At 37.7% G+C, this 16,929-nt stretch overlaps 1 protein-coding gene across 2 annotated transcripts in view; it reads right to left on the minus strand.

The window, feature by feature from the left end:
* Nucleotides 1–16,929, minus strand: part of Aftph (aftiphilin) — a 66,041-nt gene that overhangs the window by 20,226 nt on the left and 28,886 nt on the right. For both annotated transcript variants that reach the window (XM_051200623.1, XM_051200622.1), the window contains exons 3-5: nucleotides 5,976–6,127; nucleotides 2,686–2,812; nucleotides 1,761–1,817 (exon numbers count right to left, since the gene is read on the minus strand). In XM_051200623.1, the coding sequence (XP_051056580.1) occupies nucleotides 1,761–1,817; nucleotides 2,686–2,812; nucleotides 5,976–6,127 (336 nt within the window). The remainder of the gene's footprint in view (nucleotides 1–1,760; nucleotides 1,818–2,685; nucleotides 2,813–5,975; nucleotides 6,128–16,929) is intronic.

The raw sequence follows: 16,929 nt of genomic DNA on the forward strand, positions 1-16,929 counted from the left end.
AAGTGAAATTCCTAGTTGCTACTCAGAACAAGAGATTACACCAACAACCTCTGGAATACTACTGCTTGAGAAAAAAAGAAGTCCAGATAAGCAATAAATTAAAAAAAATGTCCTGGGCTGCATTTACCTAGAACAGAAGAGTACACAATGCAAGGTAAATAAGGGAGCAGAAACTGTTAAGAAAGCTTGGGCACAGAAAATTCCACAAGAAACTGCAAACATAAATCCAGTTCAATACCAATAAAATTAGTACCTATTCACAGAAAATAAACTGGATCAAGAAAAAAATTAAGTTGCACATTACACGCACAATATAGGTGGTAGAATTTAGAGTGTTTTATGATTCCTTCCTGAATTCTCTTTTTTTCTTTGAGGCAAGGTCTCATGTAGCCCAGGTAGTCTTGAACTAGCCATGAGAAAAGGATGCCCCTGCACACCTTCCTGATCCTCCTGCCTCCACCCCTCAGTGCTGGAATTATAGGTCTGTATCACTACACCCAGCTTTCTTTAGTTTTTACAACATTTTCCCCTTAAATTCAATTTATTCCTTATAATAACAAGACATTTTCAGTTTAATGGATAGGACATTTTCGTTTAGTAGTAATTCACTCCAAAACCACAAACATCAAACTTTAAAATGTGACTGAGAGGCTAGGAAGATGGTGCTTAAGTGTTTGCTGCGCAAGCCTGAGGACCTGTGTTCAAATTCTTAGGACCTACCTAAAAACAAAGGTGGGTGTGACTGCTCATGCATGCCTGTAACCCCAGCACTGTGAGAGCTCAGCTGGGTCTTGTTGGCCTATAGCCTAGCTTCAAGTTCAGTGAGCAATCTGTCTCTAAGGAATAAGGCTGAGAGTTACAGAGCAGGACTCCTATGTCCTTCCCTGATCCCTATGCACACCTGCACCCATATGCATACCCACTCCCCACAAAACTGCAAAATATGACTGAATCTTGCTAAAGAATAAAATAAAATGCCCATTTGCCAGAACTACCTGGAATATCTGGAAAACAAAATTTAACACATTAAAAATATTAAAATACTAATAGAAACTTCAAGGTCCTAGCTCATTTTTATGTACTACAATTTGGTCGAGTTCTTTTAACATCCATCATCTCAATGTTGTTTTATTTAAAATTAATTACTGGATTAAGACATATCTCTAAGGTTTCAGATACTTTATCTCCTGTTTTTCTTTTTAAAAGTTTAGAAAAGACAGGTTAGGGGGATGGCTCAGCGTCAATGGCTGCCTTATGAAGGTGAGATACAGCTGGATTCCAGGACTCTTGTCCTATAGCCAGGTGTGATGCTGCACACCTTTAATCCCAGCACTCGGGAGGTGGAGGCAGGTGGATCTTTGTGAGGCCAGCCTGGTCTACATAGTGATCCAGGATAGATGTTAACAGAGAAACCCTGCCTTGAAAAACAAAAAAACAAAACAAAACAAAACAAAAACAAAACAAAACAAAAAAACCAAAACCCCCAAACCAACCAAACAAAATAACAACAAAAACACCTTCTGACAGGTGTAGTGATGCATACCTTTAATTTTAGCACTCAGGAGGCAAAGCCAGGCAAGTGAATCTCTATGTCAAGGCCAGACTGTTTATTTACATAGAGAATTTTATGCCAGCCTGGTCTATATACAAAAACCATATCTCAAACCACACAACTATTTTTTTTGTCATGCTATGTAAGATGATTTAAAAAAATATATACACAATAAAGATGAATATATGTAGAAATATTCTGTACTCACCAATCCTGCTGCATACATGGGCACTATAACAGGCTGCTTCTTATTGCCAGTGAACAGCTGTGTTTGCATTAGGGAAAAAGTACATGTATTTAGAGAACGATTTGTCCGTCATACAGTGAAATTGTTTCTAATATGCTAAAATGTTTGATTATACTGTGAATGATGAACAGAATAAACTATAAGCTTTCCTATGGGCTCATACTGACACATATACATGTGTGTACACACATACATGTGTGCATATATGTAACCCAGCCCAATCTTTCATTTTACAGTTAAGGAAAAACAAACAAAAATTTTCTAAGAAATAATACTTAGAACAGTGGTTCTTAACCTGTGAGTCTCAACCCCTTTGGGAGCCAAAAAACCCTTTCATAGAGATTGCCTATCAAATGTAATGTATATCTGATATTTACGATTGATAACAGTAGCAAAATTATAATTATGAAGTATCAACAAATATGACGAAAGTTATGAGCTCACTGCAACACGAGGAACTGTATTAAAGGGTCACAGTATTAGGAAGTTTGAGAACCATTGACTTGGGCTGGAGAGATGGCTCAGAAATTAAGAGCACTGGTTGCTCTACCAGAGGTTTTAAGTTCAATTCCCAGCAACCACATGACAGCTCACAACCATCTATAATGAGATCTGATTCCCTCTTCTGGCATGCAGGCAGAAAACTCTCTCTCTCTCTCTCTATATATATATATATATATATATATATATATATCTCAATCAATCAAATAAAAGGACCACTGCCTTTAAGAGGAACATTACAGTGTCTTTGCCATATTCAAAATAAATGAACATTCAAGCTAACCATTTCTCTGTAGAGCTATATACTCACAGCTTAAACAAGAATAGTAAATTTAAAAAACGTACAGGTTGATTAAAGGATTTTTCAAGATTCCAGCAAACTCACAATGTTTCGAGTGTCTATTCCCAAAGAGCACAAGAGCTTCTTGTTGCTATGGGAGCCACCCCACTGGTATCTCAAGCCATGTGCATCATGAATATCCTGCAGTTCTGTCCATACATCCAGCAGTTCACTGTAAAGGCCACAATGAAGCCAACAACAGGTTACTCAAGCACTTTCACCATAAACTTCACCTTCAATACACTGATGATATACTAGGTACTGCAATTAATCTTGTCTCAACTGTGCAATCAAAAGCCAGCACTGACAGTAATTAGAAAGGTAAGTTAAAACTCTGTATGAAGGAATATAGCCTGGGAATTAGCTTGTTCCTTAAAACAAAGATTGTGTTTATTTTATATGTGTAAGTATTTTGTCTGCATGTGTGTGTACCACATTTGTGCCTCTCATGTTCAGAGGGTAGAAGAGGGTTCAGATCCCCTGAAACTGAGTTATGGAAAACTATAAGCCACCATGTTGGTGCCAGGAACTGAAACTAGGTATTCTGCAAGAGCAAAGTGCTCTTAACTGCTGAGCCATATCTCCAATAGTCCTCCTAGTTTGTCCATTTAAGGGCTGGGGCTACAGTTTAGTTGGTTAAGTGCTGCCCTGCATGCCCAAATCCCTGGGTTCTATCCCAGCACTGAGAAATGGTACAGGTCTACAATCCCAGCACTTAGGAGAAAGAAGATCAGAAGTTCAAGCTCATCCTTGGCTGCATAGTAAGTTCCAGGCTAGCCTGGGATACATCAGAAATTGTCTTTATTTAAAAAAAAATCAATATATAAAAGAAAATAAAATTACTTGGCACCCACCATCTTAATAGAGTTATTCAATATTTGAGTTTTCTCTTTTTTGTGGTTTGCTAAGACCTAGCCTCTGGATCCTCTTGCCTTAGCCTCTAGAGTGCTGGAATTATACACTACCATGTCCAACTGTCCTTCAGTTTTGATTCACAAACAAAGGTGCAATTATATTATATATCTTTCTTTCTATATAGATGTATAATATATAAATTTTCTAGTTCTTTTTCAGATTGTATTTTCCGGCCTGCATATACAGTAGCACCTTCTACCCTATCTGACATTATCATTTCTTTTTTCATGGTTTTCAGTTACCTGTGGTCAACTATGTTTGAAAATATTAAAGGGGAAATTCTAGTAAGACACAATACATTAATTTTTAATTAGGTGTTATTGTGAGTATTCACCTTATATCATCTCATCACACAGATACTGTATCATCTCATATCACAGTACAATAAGGTGTGCTGAGAGATCACATTCATATAACTCACTAGTTACTATTTATAATCTCTTACTATGTTTAATTTATAAATGAGAATTTGTAGACATATAGAAATAAAACATTGCACATATAGAGATTAGCATTATTCAATATTTTAGGCATTTCCAGGGATCTTGGAACATATTCCCTGTGGACAGGGAGGGACTGCTGTGATTTTGCCAATGGCCACATAATACTCAATTAAGCCAATGAACTATCATTTGTTTAGTTACAGCCTACAGTTTTCAGTAAGATATCTTTTACTACTTGGGTCCTATTATTAGGCTGGCAGTGACCATATTTCAGTATTTTATGGGGTATATATTATATGGTAAATTATTTCCTTAGACTGAATCTCTTGAAATGAGACTTGTGCCTTTTTGAAAGTCTGTACCAGAAATACCGAGGCCACAAAAAGGGACAAGCAAGTTACAAGTGACTTAGTTGAATGGGAGAGGGAAAACTTGAGAATGAAAGGATGCTTGCAGAGGCAGAGAATGATAAAGTATTTTTAAAAAGCTCAGAAATGGAATTAACTTTGAAATTACAAACATTAAATTTAGATATCCCAACAGAGGCAAAGGAAAGACGGTAACTGAAAAGGTAAAACTATAAAAGGAATGTTCATTACTGAAGAACAAGCCATCAGTGTAATGAGTGAAAAGACTCACATCGCGATACTTCATTGTGAAATGTCAGATCAGCAACAATTTATAAACCCGCACTAACAGAATATAGCAAAACTTTGTTTCTTGTATATATTGCCACATCAAACAGGATCTAAGGAAAGTCTTAAGATGACAGGTATACAGAGGCCTAGGCTGAACCAACCATTCTAAATAGGAGCAAGGGAGTTGGTGGAGGTGAAGCAGGGGATGACAGCCTGGTAAATTTGATAAGTAAAATTGTATGAATAGTGCTGTGGAATGATCCTTCTGTACAGTGTGAATGTATGTCACTATGATTGGTTTAGTGACTTGGTTTAGTGACTGAACAGGATAGTTAGGTGGGACAGCCAAACTAAGAATGATGGGATGAGGAAGGGCGGAGTCAGAGGAGTCGCCAACCAGATGGAGAACAAGCTGGACATGAAAAATGGGACAGAGGTAAAAACCCTGAGCTTTTCTATTCACAGATGAATAGAAATGGATTAAGTTGTAAGAGCTAGTTAGTAACAAGACTGAACTATTGGCCAAGCATTTATAAGTGGTATTAAGCCTCTATGTCAGTTATTTGGGAAATGGTTGCCAGGACAGGAAAGCCCCACCTACAGAATAGGCTCTCAAATGTGTTTTTGGCTTCAGAGTGTTTTAGGTTTTGGAATACCTGAGTTAGAGTTTCTGAAATGCTCCATAATTATAAATTTTCTGAATGTCAATGCTCAAAAATTTGTGGATTAAAAAAAAAAAAAAAATTCAGCCTCTCTTCCCTTCCCAGTTCTGGAGACCAAACCTGGGGCCTTGTACAAGCAGGCTAGGCCAGTGAGCTACAACTGCTCTACACCCACAGCTCCCCACAGTACGGGATTCCATAGCACTTTAAAGTTTGGATTTCCAGATTAGGAATGTTCACCTTGCATAAAGTTCAGGAGACAGTGTGTAAAAGAAAACAAGAGCTTATTCAGCAGTACCTAGTATTTACATAGTTAAAAGGAAAATATGAGATTAAAAAAAATTAACCAAAACCTGTGATATAAATATACTGAGAAGATGCAAATGTGTGGTGACACATTCTCACTTAAGTCATACCTGTGATCTTAACCCTTGGGAGGCTAAAGTAGGAAGCCCTTGAGTTTGGGTACAGCCTGGGCTATGTGGTCAGGAGGTAACATAACACTGGCTGATTAGAATGTTAATTTAAAAACATCAAAAGAAGCATCTCAGAAGCAGAGAAACAGGGACTTTTTGGCTTCAAATATATTGTAAAACAATGCTGTGAGAAATCTTTATAAGTTAGAACAACTGAAACTAATAGAATCTAATGTTCTCTTAGAACCATCTACTACTTACCCATTTTCAGCTAAGGCCTCTCTTGTTTTTATGGGTGAGGTGTTGATTTCCAGCAAGTGCTTCAGGGAAGTAACTTCCTCGTCAGCATCGGGGACAAGTACAGAAGGAAAACAGGCTTCGAAAATTCTCTCCAATCGGTTGAGTAAAGCTGTCTGAATCAACCCCCAAAAAGTTCACTTTCATTTCTTCAGTTTTAATGATGTCATAATTTTAGTACACCTACACGAGCGTGTACACACACACACACACACACACACACACACACACACACACCTACTGTAAGAAGGAAGGAAACCACCACTCAAGTACAGAAAACAGTGAGAGAAACAACTTTAACTATTACTCTAAATGATTCAGCAATCATGTTGCTACAGCAGGTAACAAGTAGGAAAGTGCCAAGCATCCACTTGTACTTTCCATATAGGATCTTAGTATGTTAGAGATCTCTACAAAGAAAAAAGTTATTACTCTGTTGTATACTATGAAAGTAACTTCCAACTTTGAATAATCTTCCAAAAGTCAAACCAAAAAACAAACAAACAAACAAACAAACAAAAAAAAAAACCAAATTATCGGACAGCGCTCATCTTCTCTCCATTACTCAGTTAACAATAAGCAGAAAGACATATGCACCAAGGAAGTTGAGAAGGAGGCTATCACAGCTAATCAGAACCATTTTCTTGACATAAATACTTAACTGTGAAAGCCTTTTTGAAATGCCTCTGCTACAACAAGTGCAGCAGAGGCGTCTCAATTAAAAAAAAGGAAAAAAAAAAATGGAGGAGGCTCTAGAAAGACTGCTCAGTCATTAAGAATGTGTCTGCTCTTCTAGAGGACCCAAGTTCAGATCCCACATACACTTAAAAGAAATACAAGTGAACCTCATTTTTCCCACGTATTTTCTGTTTAGTGGTGCTGGCAGGACTGTATGCCACTGTACACCTGGAGGTGAGAGGACAACTTTTGGGAGTTGGTTCTCTCCTTCTACCACAGGGATCACAGGAATTAAAGTCAGGCCTTCAGGCTTGGCAGCAAGCACTCTACCCACAGGACCACCCTGCTGGCCCGAGTGTCCCAGTTTCTACTGATAAAAAATTCAACAGCTCTTTACCATTCTTTACATTACACACTATCTTCTAGAAATCCCATTTCTTTACTTACCTTGAGGTAAAGCCTGGACATTTACTAGAGTATCTTCTATCATAAAATAAACATAAATTTACTTGACATTTTGAGGGTTTTTTTTTATTAATTCAAATTTGTTGGGTTTAGAATAATGATTTTTTTGGGGGGAGCCACTGTATTTATTGTATATGTGCAAACCTTATTTCTATTTTCTTAATTGTGTTTCATATACATGCAAGATATTTTAAAACTGACTGCAATTTATTATTTAAACATCAGTAGGAATACAAACTGTTGTAAGTTAAAGCCTGTTAGAAGATTAAATATACTACTGAAATTGATAACAGAAAATACCACATAAAAATTTCTCCTGACAATGGTCACAAACAAGTTAACACTTGATTTCTTCTTTGTAGTAGTCAGTAACTAGGGAAAAACAAAAGACATAATTTCCATAATCACATTTTCCAAGTGCCAAATCTCCCTTTTGGAAGCTACACCAGAGCAAAAACTGTATCACTTATAATTAGTCTCAGGGTACTCCTTTGCTAACTGCCAAAGTTCTCTGACGCCCTCATTATATTTATGTGTGATGAGAACAAGTCTCACTTTCAATTATGAACCCTAAAGCAAAGAGTAGACTTAAGATCCCCAGGCTCCTGAAACTTGAGCCTGTCAAGGGGGACACAGTACTAACTGGCTTCAGCAGGGGGAACGGACAGACATGACTTTGAAAGAGATCAGATAACTATCTAATTGGAAACCTGATGAACACTTCCCTCCTGGGCACGGAAAGTAAATACAAACTCACCTAGGACCACATTTTATTTACCAGAAAATTAAATCTTTACTGTATCATCTTTGCTACCTTTTTAAATGGACAGGGGAAAAACTCAACCAGAAGAAAACAGGAATCCTAAATAGAACTGGCTGAACAATACTACATATAACTTAGGTCTTAGGCATACTAGTGTTATCAACAAACAAGGGCTCAAATGACTGCAGTGTATTTGAGGGAGGGAAATTCCATTAACCTAATCACTTCAATTTCTTTCTCTTCAGCCTTTCCGCACAAAGGATATAAACTACATAGATATTTAAAACTGAGTTTTATATATCTTTAGAATTAGATACAAACTATATTTGCTTCTACTCTTCTGTTACATGAGGCAAAACAGGGTTGAGCAACATTTCAAAGTAAATACTTTACCATTTGTAGCTCATCTCTAAACAAGCAAGTATGAGTGGGTTCCAGTAAAACTTTATATACAAAAGCAAGAATTAGGGGACAGATTTGTTCCCTGAGTCATTCTTTTCCAAGCCCTGAACTGGAGAAATAAATAAACAATAACCAGGATCTGCTGACAGTAGTTAACAAAATTAACAAAGATTTTGATTACATTTTTTGTGACATTTACCTTCTTTTGTGTTTTTGTTTGTTTTCGTTTTTCAAGACAATGTTTCTCTGTGTAGTTCAGGCTGTCCTTGAACTCTGAGATCTGCTTGTCTCTACCTCCCAAGTGCTGGGGATTTGTGCACAAGCACTACCCCTGGCTATTTTGCTTCTTAAAAGCACAATTATGTTAAAAATGTAGTAGGATATAGGTTAAATAACTTGGTAAATAGAATAGGTACAAGAACACAACCAATTTAATGCTCAGAAGAAAGCCTACCCTCAAATTCAGAGAGATCTGCCTGTCTCTGCCTCTTGAGTGCTGGGATTAAAGGCATGCATCACTACTACCCTAATAACCATTTCTTTACCATTAATGTTTGATCATAAGTTATCACAACAAAGGCTAGAGTTGCTCAAGTAAAGTATTAAATTTGGATTTACTTTAATGAGTAAAAGAACTTTGTTTATACTGACCTATCTATATGAACTATTTCTTTTTTAAAAGATATTGTTTGTTTGTTTATTAATTATGTATGCAGAGTCTTCCCTGCATGTGTGCCTGCAGGCCAGAAGAGGGCACCAGATTTCATTACAGACGGTTGTGAGTCACTGTGTAGTTACTGGGAATTGAACTTTCAGGACCTCTGGAAGAGCAGCCACTGCTCTTAGCCTCTGAGCCAACTCTCCAGCCCTATACGAACTGTTTCTCTAAGTAGAGTACAACATGACATCTACTTCTAGTTTTGATTTAATGGGTGCATCACCCAACTTTTGAAAGTTGTAACTTATCTAAATTGTGATTTTAAAAATATTTAAGTTGCATTTTGCCAGTAGCCATGTCAGAGAAGCAGCAAGTGGCAAATGATTTCAGGAGATTGGCCAACCAGCATGCAAGGCCCTGATGGGTTAATCTCAGATAGGCAAGGCCCTGAGAGCTTGGACCCAGAATGTCTCTTGCTACTGCTGTGCCTTTAAATGTTTGCACTGCCATTTTTCTCTGGTATCTGCATGGTATGAATGGACATGGGGAGATCCCCACCCTAATGTGATATGATTACCTCATGGAAATATCTGGCTCTACTGGGCACTTTTATCTATGGATTAGTATGAAGATGATTTCCTCCTAAGCTGTACTGTTTAACTGAAGCAATGATTTTATATAATAAGAGAGTTGGCTTAAATAGGATTTTGATGATTGAGGGTCTTTGATAAATATAATAAAGGATTATGATAGAGTTTAGCTTGGTGGGAAAACTACTATATGTAAAGTGAGATATGGTGTTGCCTCTGTCCTTGATAAAGCAAGGGCTGCAGAGGACAGAAAATAAGAACAGGAAATGTCACATAGCTAGTTTCTCTTGAGAAGCTGTACAGACTGTGGCTTATGTTAATAATTAAGAAAAACAGTTGTGACCCAGAAGCTGTTAGCTCAATTCTTTTAATCTTAATGTAGATAGATGTGTTCACAGGTTTTGGTGGGCATCACAGCTAAAACAAAGCTTTAAATAATGACTTCAGGTTAAGATGTTTTTGTTAATGGCTTTGAGTTAAAAAAGTAAGTTTGGAAAACAATTTAAAGACATACTTTTAACAGCTAAGCAAGGGACTTGCTGAGGACAGGAAACAAGAACAATGACAACTTGGCTATTGCTGGCTGATGTACCTTTCTTACTAAGACAGGGTGATGATTAGTTCCTTGTACCCATTTCTGCCCTCAGCATCTTGATATAATGAACTGTTATGAAGCGGTATGCACCCTGAAGATTTAAAATAGAGCTGACTGATTATTTTTCATATACAAATAGATTTGTGATAAGATTACCTTTTGAGATGAATAATAAAATGATTGGTCCTTTCTTTGAAACTGCAGAATGCAGTCGACTTGTCAGCAAGAGAACTGGCTGAGGAAAATTACCTTGCTTGCTTATACTCTGTTAATCTATTTAACAAGTTGCTTGGGGTTGGATGTATGTGTGTTCTTGGGACAACCTGTTTTTCACCTGTAATATGTAAAATGTTTAATCATGTAAGGGATATGGAAAACAAGCTTTTTCCTTGCATTCATTGTAATTCTGGTATTCATTGTAATCATTCACTTGAAAAATATATTAATCACATTGTAATTTATATACTGCTTGAGAGATTTTGCTGGGGTATATAAGCTGTAAGAGAAAAATAAAGTTAGTGAGAAGGAAGATCAAGAGAGACAGAAGGGATATACCTGGATATTGGTAAGAAAAGAAATAAAGAACACAGAGAAATAAGATAGAGAATAACACTTATTTTATGTGTGTATGTCTGTGCACATTCACACCTGGTGCTTATGGAGGTTGTTGGCTGCCATTGTGGAGAGCAAAGAGCCTTGTGCACACAGATAGGCACTGGAGAATCCAGGGAAGTTAAACTCGCAGCTCACCCCTTCAAAAGAATGAGGTGTAAGCTACTTTTCCTGGAACGCTAGGAATGATGTCTTTTTACAACCTAGTGACCCTTTGCTATCTGATGAGACAGGCTCTGCCTTATCTTCCAGAATTTGTTTTGACTTATCCAAGACCTTTCCCCCTAAATCCTCAGCATTGTTTTTAGATCATAAAACCCACCCTTACAAGTGAGGTCATTTGTGCTTTACAAAAGTCTAAGTGACTTCTATGCTATTTTAGGGCCCAGCCAATTCCAACACCCACAGGTAATATGTTTACCTCAGTCAAGCTCTCTAGACCCTAAACCTTGGGCACCCTCCCTGAGTCAACAGTACCCATTCTTGTGAAAGAAGTCAGATGTACTCTGTAAGCAATCTCAACGTAAAAATACTCTGGAAGAGCAGCCATCTCTCCAGCCCAAACTTCTAAGACTGGTCTCAAATATGGAATTCTGTCTTACTCTCCCAAGTACTGGGATTACAGGCATGTACTAGCATGACTGGCTGACCACTGACATTTACTAACATACTCTAACACATGTGGACTTGTAGGGCTGAGCTCTAGTTTCTGTACATGAGTAAGAAGGCATTTGTAAAGCAAACTGAATCAGTACAACCCAGTTCGGGAAAGTGAGGAACTAAATTTAACAGAAGACCAGACCCAAAAAAGGCCTGATAGCCTTTTGTATTACAACTTTTTTTTTTTTTTTTTTTTAAAGAAATCATAGTTACATCGTACTTGCCACCATTCTACATGCTTTACAAATATTGGCTCATGCAAGGTATGGGAACATTTTGGAAGAAATTATATATTATTTACTGTGTGCTGGAGTTACGTATGTGTATGTATCATGTACATGCAAGTATCTAGAGTTACAGGTCCTCTGTAGAAGCAGCAAGTGCTCCTGACCATTGAGCCATTTCTCCAGCTCTAGGAGTAGCAATATTGATAACTAAATCAATGTATATATTTATTATGTACACAGTGTTCTGCCAGCATGTCTGCCTGCAGGCCAAAAGGGGGCACCAGGTCTCATTACAGATGGTTGTAATCCACCATGTGGTTGCTGGGACTTGAACTCAGGACCTCTCGAAGAGCTGCCAGTGCTCTTAACATTGGAGCGATCTCTCCAGCCCTACAAAAGTTTCTTATCATAATTAAAAAAAAAAAAAAAAAGAAATCCCACCAGCTTGCAAACTAGTCTAGCCATTTTGGAAATCAGTGTGGAGAATTCTCAAAAAGTTAAAAAATAAATCTAGCATATAATTCAGCTAAACCACTTCTTGGCATATCCTCAAAGGATTCAATCTCCTACTCCACAGATACTTACCTGCTCAGCCATATTCATTGCTGCTGTACTTACCATAGCTAAGAAATGGGTACAATCTAAATGCCATTCAACCAATGAATCAATAATGAAAATGTGGTACATATACACTAGGGAATACTATTGAGCTATAAAGAAAAAAGAAGACATGAACTTTGCAGACAAATGGGTGGATCTAGAAAATATAATACTGAGTGAGGTAACCCAGATCCAGAAAGACAAATGCCACATGTTCTCTGTCACTGGAAGCTCCCAGCTCCAAATCTTTAGATGTGAGAACATATCCTGGAGTCACTGCAGAAACTAGGGAAGTCAACCGGGACTACTGCCAGGATAAGAGGATTGGAGGGCAACAGAGAGGGGATGAGCAGGGTGGGGGAAAGGAGGGGGTTGTAATTAGGGAGGGACATTTAAAAAAGAAGGAAGGTAAAATAACAGTAATGATGTCTGAAAGAAATCATAAGGAGTCATACTATTAACCATCTACCCCAAACAGCTCTATAATATGTGTCTGTGTGTAAGAATACTTATACAGTTTAAATGATATTTTCTCATCTGGGCTAGCAATGCTACATCAAGAACCAAAGACAATTGAACAAAAATGCCAATACTAGGCACGAGAAGCCCTGTTTTGAGTTGCTGGTCAAATTGTCCAAGAAACTCCCTTACAGGCTATTATTTATTGCAATTGCCCTTACTTGTCCCCCAGAGGTAGAACATTAAGTCTCTCTTCCTAAAAGCAACATAGACTTGAGATGCATGGCCCAGAGGCCCCTAAGCTGAACTGAAATGTTTCCTCCCTGAGAACTCACTTTCATGGTACCAGAAGGCACCACACAAACACCACAGTCCTACCCAACTATGCTATCACTAAATCACATCAATGACCAACATGGCACAATATCCCAAAGTGCGCAGTAGAGGTATGCATATCTTGGCAGTAATCAATAGCTCTCTAATTGGACTTAAGACTTACCTAACAAGAAGGAAATCGTGCTTAGTACTGGAAACATAGTTAGCTACTCATGGATAGTGAAGTTATGGATTTCAACCACCACTTCACTAAAACAAAATAATCTTTAACTACATCTGAAATATTTGTCCCTGTACCCCTCAGCAAGGAACCTCCTCTTTGCAACTGATGGGGTCTACTACAGAGAACCACAATCTAACAAAATGCAGTGTAGAGTCTAGTTCCAATGGATACATTTACAAAGGTTATGGAAGAGGAGCAGGGAGTTTGCTGTGAGACTGTCTCCTAGTAATGTCAGAAGCTATACTCACTAAGTCTTAACAGGAGTGCCTAAACCAGAGTTGACAAAGACAACAACAGACATGCGAAGGAGGACTAGAGTGGAGTGGGGTCAGTGACATGAAGCCTCAAACATAAAAACAAACAAAAAACAACAACAACAAAAACTCAGGCAACTAAGGAATGCTGAGTGGGAGAAAGAGTGGGAGAAATAATCTTCCTCAGGGAAGAGCATACCAATTGGTTATCCAACATCAAACTCTGGACACATACATATAAAGAACATATTACAGACTGAGCAGGTTGTATTTATGCATTTAGGAATATATATATATATGCATGCATTAATGAAAAAAGAGGCCATGAATTTGAAAGAGAGCAAGGAGGGTAGGAGGGTACTAAGTAAGAACCAAACTTGGGTCTTCTGCAAGAACAGCAAGTGTTTTTTTTATCCCCTTCCTTATTAGTTTGTTTTTGCATTTTTTTTTTTTTTTTGAGACAGTTTCTCTGTGTAGCCCTGGCTGTCCTAGAACTCACTCTGTAGACCAGGGTGTCCTCAAACTCAAAGAGATCTATCTGCCTCTGCCTCTTGAGTGCTGGGATTAAAGGCATGCATTAACAGCCCTGCTTTTTTGCTTTTTCTCAGTGGCCTTGGATAGCTTAAAACTCTCTATGTAGACCAGACTGGCCTTGATTCTGATTGAGCTGCCTCTGCCTCCTAAATGTTGGGATTTGAAGGTGTAGTATGTCACTATGACTGTTTTTAAGATTTATTTATTTTTATTTTATGTGTGTAATTGTTTTGTTCATATGTATGTACGTGTACCATGTCTATGCCTGGTGGTCTAAGAAATCAGAAAAGGACATTGGATTCCTGGAACTGGTATTACAAACAGCCATGGGGCACCAAACAGAGCTGGAAACCAATTGAAGGTTCTTTCCAAGAGGATGAAATGACCTCAACCACTTGGCCATTTCTCCAGACCTTCAGCAAGCTGAGCCATCTTTTAGATACAGCCATTTTCTAAAAAGTTTGTTTTTGAGGTTATTCAGGAACAGCTAACATTTACTGAGCACTTACTGTATACAAAGTCAATGAGCTAAGTACCGCTGTAGATACAACTTTATCTTCAGAATCATTTTCATGTACTACTACTATTCCCTAAATCTTTGTGTGGTGTGTGCACACATGAGGGCGCCAGTGCAGGCCAGAGGTTGACCTCAGCGTTCTTTCCCAATTGTTCTCCATTTTGCTTGCTGAGACAGGGTCTCGTTTCATCGAGAGCTCAAGGATTTGGCTATGCTGGCTGGCTTTGGAGCTCTAGGGAACTGATTATCTCTACACAAACTCCGCCCCACCCCAGCCAGTGAAGTTACAAGCACTTTACTAACAGCATCTCTCCAGTTCTTGTTGTGTAAGTCATGAGACAGAGAAGTTGTTCAGGGAAGTTAGTCTACACTCTTGGATCCAATCTAGTAGCACCACTATAGAGACTTGCTTTTAATTTTTGTACTATGTTTGGAGCTAAGGTACACAGAAGCCACAACACTTATTAGCTGTTATTATGGCCCAGAATATTTATTGGAGTCCATGAAAATGTTTTAATATCTAATATTATATGCAGTATTATGATTACATATAAGAATAAACTCATTGTTATTTCAAGTCATAGAACAGAATTTTAAGCATTTTTATGGTGAAGGGATTTGCAAAAAAAGTCGTAATTTGGCACTGGCTATACCACTGGCTTTTATTCTCTATCTTCCCCAGTTTTCTCATATATAATTTGCTATCAGAGACCTTCATTACCTTGAATTACCTATTAATTCATTTAAACCAAACTAACTCCTGGAAAAGTGAAAGTGATTAGTCCCTTGAAAATTTAATTCATTAAAGAGGATAAAACATCATGTTTGACTCATTCCTACTCTGTCTGCAGATAAGGGACCAAAGCCCTGGGGTCTGTAGGTAGTAGCCATTTCATCTCTATCAATGCAAATAAGCCTGTATAACCTAATACAGAAAGTTCCTTATGGTATGTCTTAGTCATGAACAGGTTAGCAGCCTTCCAAACATCCTGAAGGGTATGTTCACTCACTGTTAATTTAGTACATTAATTTGATGAGGTCATCAGATGCCCAGATATTTGGTAAAATATGAGGATATTTCTAGGTGAAATTTAATATAGTAGCTGATAAACTGACTAAAACAGACTGCCTGCCCTAAGATGAGAGAGTTGCATCCAATTAAAGATGGGATAGGAAAAAAATAAAACCTGAGAACCAGGGAATTTCTGTCTAAAGATACCACTTCTCCTGTCTTCTTAACTGAACTGTATTTCTGAAACACACAATACTGTCTCTCCTGGTTTTCAGGCCTTCAAATTCACACAACTACAGTTTTCATGTTCTCCAGCTTACTGTGTATTTTGAGCTTAATTTCTAATACATATTATTTATTATATATTTATTCCTTCTCCCTTCTCCTCCCCTCTTTCTCTTATACATACTCTATTGGTTCTATCAGATCTGCTCTGTCTGTCTGTCTATCTCCTTAAACGATACATACATCTCTATTTTATAAATGACACATAATATAAAAAGGGTATATGAGCTGGGCTCAGTAGTAGATCCCTAGCACAGACAAGGTCCTGTTTTGAATGCACTACTACAAAAACGAATGAAACTCAGCAAGTTCTGTGTACTGCAAGTATAGCTCAGCTTCTCAGAGGCACAAGCGGTGGCACCAGCTCCTGGGGATTTTTAGACTTGGCTTTTCCACTACAGAAGTGCACATCTCTTTAAAGTGTCTTGTATTTGCGGCACCTGTTAAAATCTCCTTGACTTATTTCCAATTAATTTTTCTTTCTTGATTATGATGAAATCCTGATTTTTCTATTATAATAGTTTTTCTATTAGTAACTCTAAATCTTACGCAGAAGAAACTTAAAATCCAAGTAATTTAATCTTCCACTTCAGAGGACACCTTATGCCTTACCACCATTAAATATTAAGTAAGATATCAAATATAAGCTATACTTGTATACTTATCAACCCCTAATTTCAAACTATAAAATGAGTGAGTACTATAATATTTACCATGCTCTGAAAAGATGGTTAGTTCCCTCTGTACAGTTTCTGAACAAATCTAACACAATATTTCTACTTGGTATTAAAGGCCAGAATGCCAAATTTTCTGAGAGGGAAAACAGTAAAGAAGAAATACAATTCAACCAAACATTTAGTAAACAAAGACCTATAAGGCCAAAATCTTAACTCTTACTAATTTGTTATTTAAAAGATTTACTCATCTATGTATTTAATGCATATGGGTACTTTGTCTGCATGTACAACTGCACAGCAGAAGAGGGCATCAGGCAGTGTGAGCTGCCATGTGGGTGCTAAGAATTGAACTCAGGGCCTTTGGAAGAGCA

The sequence above is a fragment of the Phodopus roborovskii genome, unplaced genomic scaffold, assembly GCF_943737965.1.
Source record: "Phodopus roborovskii unplaced genomic scaffold, PHOROB, whole genome shotgun sequence".
In the NCBI taxonomy this organism is placed as follows: domain Eukaryota; kingdom Metazoa; phylum Chordata; class Mammalia; order Rodentia; family Cricetidae; genus Phodopus; species Phodopus roborovskii.